A 7,595-nucleotide genomic window follows, 5' to 3' on the forward strand; every position below is an offset into this window, starting at 1 on the left:
CACTTTTATGTAAGTGGCCAAATGGCCTATCAATCATTATAATAAACCAATAGGGATCTGCCAGGCTGCCTTATAACCATCGCCATTGGCTGGGAATGAGCTTTTGGTCTGGCTCCTGACTTGCATTTTGACTCTCGCTGTTGTGTCAGGCCCACCTTTTTTTGCGTTGTGACATCGCTAATATGTCCACATGTCACAGGCCACTGATCGATGAGGGTAAATGCAAGGATAATAGCCGCAATTATGTTGGCCTTATTTGATTTGGCTGTCTGGAATAGCTTTGTAATAAGATACCCCCTCTCTGTGTGTAGGGAACAATTAGTGGCTTGTCACTCATTATGATGATATAGACGTTTACATTAACGATAAGCGCCTCTGTAATAAACAGGCCCCTAATGAATAGCAATTGTGCCGCATGCGTAATGAGTTAAAGTCCTCCAACGTTTCATGCTGAAATGACAGCAAACTCTGCGACAAGTTGATGATTTGATCTGATTTGAAAATCTGGGCCACCTGTGAACCATATATGGACCAAATCCAATGCATTAGAATACTTAGTGCAACTTTTTAATTTCTCAATGTATTAAAAAAAAGTCTTATCAATAAGTACAAGGCTTTGTGCTTTGTGTTAAATTAAAAAGTATTTAATGAAATGGGGTTGGTGCGTAACACAAATCTTCTAATGCATTAGATACGCCCTTGAACTCAAAGAGCACCTGACTTTTATGCATATATTAGTGAAGTAGCACTCCTGTCAGCTAAATTCTCGGGTCTAGTCTCAGGACCGACCCTTAAGCCTATTAAATCTGGGCAGGATCCGACTTGAAAATAGTCCTCGTCTCACCACATCTAAATCGTTTCAATTCAGAAAGTCCCGATTTGGTTCGATTTCCAATTTCAATTGATTCCATATCAATTCTGTTTATTGTTTATAGGTTGGCAAATACCAAGTGCCTGCCAGCACTTCCTTTTTGCAGCCGTGCTTAATGCTTACAAACTAGCTAACTATCTAATTAGCTAACTTAAATGGCAATGCTCACTTAGTATTCAGCTGACTAAAACAGTATAAGTATAAGTATATATACTCTTTTGATCCCGTGAGGGAAATTTGGTCTCTGCATTTATCCCAATCCGTGAATTAGTGAAACACACACAGCACACAGTGTACACACAGTGAGGTGAAGCACACACTAATCCCGGCGCAGTGAGCTGCCTGCATCAACAGCGGCGCTCGGGGAGCAGTGAGGGGTTAGGTGCCTTGCTCAAGGGCACTTTAGCCGTGCCTACTGGTCGGGTTTGAACCGGCAACCCTCCGGTTACAGGAAGTGCTAACCAGTAGGCCACGGCTGCCCCTTTGACAGAAACATGACACAAACAAACCAACAAAAGAAGCTTGTTTGGCATTTTAATAGGGTTATCCCTCTAGGCATTGTAGTTTACCACTGCTACTACCAACATTGTTGGCCAGCAAGACACCAGCAATTGGCAAGCAATTGGCTGCAAGTAAGACTGACAAGCCCAGCGCTGTTCTAAAAAGTTCTAAAAAACCATTTTTTAACTCGAAGCATCCTGGGCCCAGTGAACGAGGACAGTCTACACTGAGCGTGTTTTTCTGAACACTGTGAACGTTTAACATCATAGGATTTATATGTTGGCTTAATACACATTTTATTCATGCTTTCACAGACAAAACCAAAAGGGCTACAGTATGTTAAAACATTGATTTCAGGATTTCATGAATCAATATCGAATTATTTGAACTGACTTATCTAATGATATACCAATGCAGCACTGGAGTGAAGTGCTTTTTACGTGTCTTCCTCTCCATCCGTGAACTCAATTAGCCTTTCCCTGCAGTGTGTGTGTGTGTGTGTGTGTGTGTGTGTGTGTGTATGCCCATTTCTGCCCCAGCTGATTGCCTTGCACTGGTAGAAATTGCACTCCCAAGAGGAGCAAACTCTCTCTCTCTCTCTCTCTCTCTCTCTCTCTGTCTATCTGGAGGATTTTCCATGCACTGTGAAGCTGTGTAAGTGTAGATAGCACAGAAGGTTAAGGAAGGTGTAGCGTTTGCTTTGTGTTATTGTAAAACTTAGTGTCTAGAAGCACAATAATTGCACTAAGAAATGTAATGGAATGTCTGACACAGAGTCACAATATACGTAGGCAAAGAGCTCCTGAACCATTAGAAATTCTCCAGAATACAAATTTGTGACTAAATGCATTTTTCCTCTTTTGCCGTTGGGCAACCATTCAGAACATGAAAAGAAGTAATTTCCCCTCAAATTTGCTTTCTCTTTTAGGTTGAACCTACAGTGTGAAGAAAAGATTAAAAGATCAAAGAGGACAACACAGAAATTCTCCATGTTTAACATGGATGCGATGACTGTCCCGGAGGTTGAACCATGCTCCCATTTCACCTGCGGCATCTGAGGAGATCTTTCACTTCTCATCTCTGTGGGCGGAACAAGTGGAACAAGATCCCCCTTCATCCCCTGCCTCCTGCCCTCCCTTAGACCCTGTTACCCCCCCCCCCAACCCACCCACCCGCTGAAAGCCCTGGGACACCGCCCAAGCAGCTCTCCACCGCTGGTGCCGTTATCAGTGACTCCAGCTCCGCTCAGCTCATAACTGCCCCCTAGTGGAGCCTGTCTGGAGGAAGTGTCTGTTTCTGAGACCCTGGTGCTGGTGGGGGGCGGCTAAGGGGGGGAGCTCAGACTGGCTCAAGCACTCCCCCCTGCTCCGATGATGGGGACCGCACACGGCGTGGGGCCCTTGTTGGGGGGCTTCGGCTCCACCACAGCCTCGCTGGACGTTGCCGAGTGGATAGCGGCGTGGCCCGGTAACGCCTCGACCATTACACTCCTGAACCAGACCGGCGCCGTCTGGACCGAGCGCAGTGCCAATATGTCACAATACCCGGCCGGACCCGACGACGGGGTCGATGCCCACGGTGAGCCGGTGGCGATGAAGGCAAAGAACTGGCCGGCGCTTCTCATCCTCATCATCATCTTCCTAACCATCGGTGGCAACATCCTGGTGATCATGGCTGTGTCGATGGAGAAGAAGCTGCAGAACGCCACCAACTTCTTCCTGCGCTCGCTGGCTGTGGCCGACATGCTGGTGGGCATCCTGGTCATGCCCATCTCACTCATCAACATCCTCTATGGTGAGTTGTTTTTCTCAGTGTTAACCATCCTGATCATGCCTATCTCACTCATCAGCATCCTCTGTGGTGAGTTGTTTTTCTCATCGCTGACCATCTTACTCATCTGTGTCTTCTATAGTGAAGTGTGTGTTTGTGTCTGTGTGTGCGTGCGTGCATGTTTGTGTGTGTGTGTGTGTGTGTGTGTGTGTGTGTGTGTGTGTGTGTGTGTGTGTGTGTGTGTGTGTGTCTGTGTCTGTGTGTGTGTGTGTGTGTGTGTGTGTGTGTGTGTGTGTGTGTGTGTGTGTGTGTTTGCTGAGTTCTACAGAGTTCTGTAAAATCCTGCTAAAGTTTCTTGAGTTGAAGATGTCCATTGTGACCTACTTACATGTAGATCCATGTACTCTGTTATATATCAGGCAGTGGTAGGTGGACATAATAGCCAAGCTGTTACTTTAATATGCTGTTGGGGCATCATAGGCATGACATTTCCAAAAGCAATTTGAGGTCTTGGACTCCTGCCCTCTGCAAGCCTATGGGAAGTGATTAATGTAGTCCCACTGCCATTTAAGCCAAGCATTTGTCAAAACATACCCCAACAAACCACTGAAACGGCTGGGAAGGCAGTATAATATATGCTCTCGAGGTTTAGGGAGTTTATCATTGAAAAGATCAGTAAATGAAGGTAGCAAAAGTGAGGCTAGTTTGCCTTTTTTGGTTTGAATTTAATTCAACATTTCAACATAAGCACCAACAAATCACAAACTCCAGTATTGTGAACCCAATTTAGTCCAGTTATGGAGTTTTTCAGTAATGGAATTTTCTCAAGCCTCATAATGAATTGAAATATATCATATGCACATTGCACACAGTCTTACATTCATGCCATGAATTGATGTAAACAAATCCAATCCAATTCATCATTTCCAAAGACAAAATAAAGTATTCAGTAAAAAGCCATTTCACAGCCTATTCACATTTAGTTTCACCCCACCTGAATATGTCAGGGAAAATGCCAGGCATCTATTTGTTGGGCATTTTTAGCTAGAGTTACCCATAAATGCCAGTATAGTAAACGATCAAAAGTCACAGTGACATTTAAGAGTAAAAGTTTCTGTTGTTTGTTTTCCTCTCACTCTCTCTCTCTCTCTCCTGCACTTTCCTCTTTCCTCGTTGCCTCATCACTCAGCCCAAATTATGGGATGCCATTTTACAACTGCTGCTGCTGTCTGTAAGCACATTCTTGCCTTCCAGTTGGCTGGCAAGTCGTGCCATTTCAGAGTGGGTGATCCCAATTTAAACGATTGAAGCCGAGACCCTAACTGCATTGTCCTTGTTTCGTGTTGCAGTTTATTACCCAGTCAGTAACCCTGAGTAACACAGAATAAGACGGCTCATTATGGCTGTGGAGCTGTCCCGTGTCCTGCCCCTATACCAGAGCCTGACTGCCTAAATGGGCGAAATAATTGGAAGATTTGTTGTGTGTTATTGAGAACAAAACGTAATTAGAATGGGATGTTTTTTGTTTCCCTTTCTCAGCCTTCTCTTTTTCCTCTCTCTATTCAACATGGTGACTTTGGTTATGTCTGTTACACCCTCTGAAAAACAATCAACAAAAAACAATAATAAAAAAAACACAATTAGAATATAAGGGAAATGTGCAAGGACAGTGCACCCTTTACTTGTGTGCTTTGTACTTGGATAATGAACAATGTAAATTATAATGCTGATATAAACACTGACCCTCTAGCCATATTATAGGGATAGAGAGCCATTCTCTACTTGGCTGGGGGATATGGAGGATATTGCTCATTTCACCTTGTGCTAACAACAGGGAAAGAAACTGCCTGTACTATCTGCACTGTCTGCACTGTCCCTATATGTTATATCATTACATACACTGAGTGAAGCTTTTGTAGATTTTACTTGAGTCCTATGTCTTTTAGTGTAGCCATTTTATAGACATGTAATAGTAGACACAGAAACTTTCCACACAAGAAGGGTCATTCCGTGTCAAATCACCCAGTGGCTGGCAGGTCACCCTCTCCCAAAAAATCTGAAAAAAATCACAGGTGTTTGTAGACCAAACCTATGCATAAATCTTAAATAGTATATCTGTATCACTAATGGTTCCAAAACTACAGCCCTTTGAAGTTTCAAGTAATTTTAAGCATCGTGGTGAACAATCTTTTTGTTCAACTTCCAACATTATTGGCTCTTTTGGTATTTCACACACATTAGTGAAACTATGTGAATAGAAGTACATTTTCCTGTTGAATTAAACAATCCAATCAAATCAGGTGTATCTTGTGTAATTTCCCCTCTGCAAAGCTCTGAAAATGGCTATAAATTCATTATGTGAAAAAACATCACCACCTTTGAGGGCTTGTCATTCAAAAAGTATGTGACACAAATTCATCAGATTTTTTTCCCACTCATGTATGGATTATAAGGTCATGTCCATGCATTAACTTTGGTTGTTAACATTATCATATTGTCAGAGCATTTTTATTAAATTGGGCTTGATTTTCAAAAAGCCTGTTTTCATCTTCTCATTTCACCACGTGGACAGTTTACAGGATTTTTTTTAATTTTACCATATATCATTCTGTATGTGAGGATCATCTGCCCAAAATTTGGGCTTGTTGCTGAGTTTCTTCATTGAGATAAGATTTTTTACAAATATTGTCTATAAATCCACTGAATTTGTACTTTATCTGCAGTACCACTTTGCACCACATGTGGTGCTCTTTTAATACAATGGAAGTCAATGGAAGAGTAAGAGAGTCACTTGTTTGCTGCACATATCCAATCTAAACACACAGTTTATGGTTCATATGGTTCAAGTAAAAAGGGGGTTCTAAAATTCAGTGCATTGTCAGATGCAGAAAAATCAATACTAAAGATTTATCATCTTTTTACAAATGCCTCTTGGATCCATGAGTCCTCAAACCTTGTTATGAATACTTGTGATGGAAACACACATGGTCATCTTCATCAAGTGAAATACCTTGATGAACTGAATTTTAGAAACCCATTGTTTGATTGTTTGTTAAAGCACTGATCTCCATCTTGATGCTCTTTGTCTATGTATCACAGAGGACTGCATCCCAAGCATATGACGATGAATATAGACTTTGCCTAACCAGCTGGCTAAAAATTATTAAAGTGCTCACATAGGCACTGATAGGTTGAAGCTGGTGTAGAAAACTCATTACAAAGATGGTAATTATGCTAAATCCTCTTGCTGCATGTATGATGACCAGTCAGTCTTATGTGTGTATAATTTACTTGATCAGTTTATTTTCTCTAGATAAGATCTATGTATGAGTAGTATGTTGTTCATGTTGCAATAATTATTTGGACCAATTCAACTATGAACCATAAACTGTGTGTTTAGATTGGATATGTGCAGCAAACAAGTGACTCTCTTACTCTTCCATTGACTTCCATTGTATTAAAAGAGCACCACATGTGGTGCAAAGTGGTACTGCAGATCCAGTACAAATTCAGTGGATTTATAGACAATATTTAAAAAAAATCTTATCTCAATGAAGAAACTCAGCAACAAGCCCAAATGTTGGGCAGATGATCCTCACATACAGAATGATATATGGTAAAATTAAAAAAAATCCTGTTAACTGTCCACGTGGTGAAATGAGAAGATGAAAACAGGCTTTTTGAAAATCAAGCCCAATTTTAAAAAAATGCTCTGAAAATATGAAAATGATAACAACCAAAGTTAATGCATGGACAGGACCTTATAATACATATATGTGTAGGAAAAAAATCTGATGAATTTGTGTCACATACTTTTTGAATGAGAAGCCCTCAAAGGTGATGATGTCTTTTCACATTATGAATTTATAGCCATTTTCAGAGCTTTGCAGAGGGGAAAGTATACAAGATACGTCTGATCCGATTGGATTTTTTAATTCAACAGGAAAATGTACTTCTATTCACATAGTTTCACTAATGTGTGTGAAATACCAAAAGAACCAATAATGCTGGAAGTTGAACAAAAAGGATTGTTCACCACAACGCTTAAAATGACTTGAAGTTTCAAAGGGCTGTAGTTTTGCAACGATTAGTTATACAGATATACTATTTAAGATCTATGCATGGATTTGGTCTACAAACACCTGTGATTTTTTTCAGATTTTTTCGGAGGGGGTCACCTGCCAAATTGCGCTGAAATTGGGTGATTTCACACGGAATGACCCAGAAGCTTTTCACCTTTAAATATTTATTTATATTTATATACTTTAGTGCCATCATGGGAACTATTGAACTTTTCTGTGGTGTGACTTTTGTCACATCAGCATACATTTTTGCTTTGATATGCAGCAGTTACTGAAAAAAAACATTAACATTTTATCACAGACATGCACGCATACACACATAGACACACAAAAACGAAGAATACATACAGTATTTATATGGCACAGGTCGC

At 40.9% G+C, this 7,595-nt stretch overlaps 1 protein-coding gene across 1 annotated transcript in view; it reads left to right on the plus strand.

Annotated features, from left to right (window-relative positions):
- The first annotated feature begins 2,683 nt into the window (after window positions 1-2,683).
- htr2cl1 (5-hydroxytryptamine (serotonin) receptor 2C, G protein-coupled-like 1) overlaps window positions 2,684-7,595 on the plus strand; it is a 21,517-nt gene continuing 16,605 nt past the window's right edge. Inside the window, exon 1 of the mRNA XM_076289595.1 lies at window positions 2,684-3,166. Coding sequence (XP_076145710.1) covers window positions 2,743-3,166 — 424 coding nt within the window. The 5' untranslated portion in view covers window positions 2,684-2,742. The remainder of the gene's footprint in view (window positions 3,167-7,595) is intronic.

The sequence above is a fragment of the Alosa pseudoharengus genome, unplaced genomic scaffold (assembly GCF_046254945.1).
Source record: "Alosa pseudoharengus isolate Yale_2024_CS ecotype anadromous, Long Island Sound unplaced genomic scaffold, YU_APseudo_1.1 YU_APseudo_1.1_scf_17, whole genome shotgun sequence".
NCBI classification, from domain to species: Eukaryota; Metazoa; Chordata; class Actinopteri; order Clupeiformes; family Clupeidae; genus Alosa; species Alosa pseudoharengus.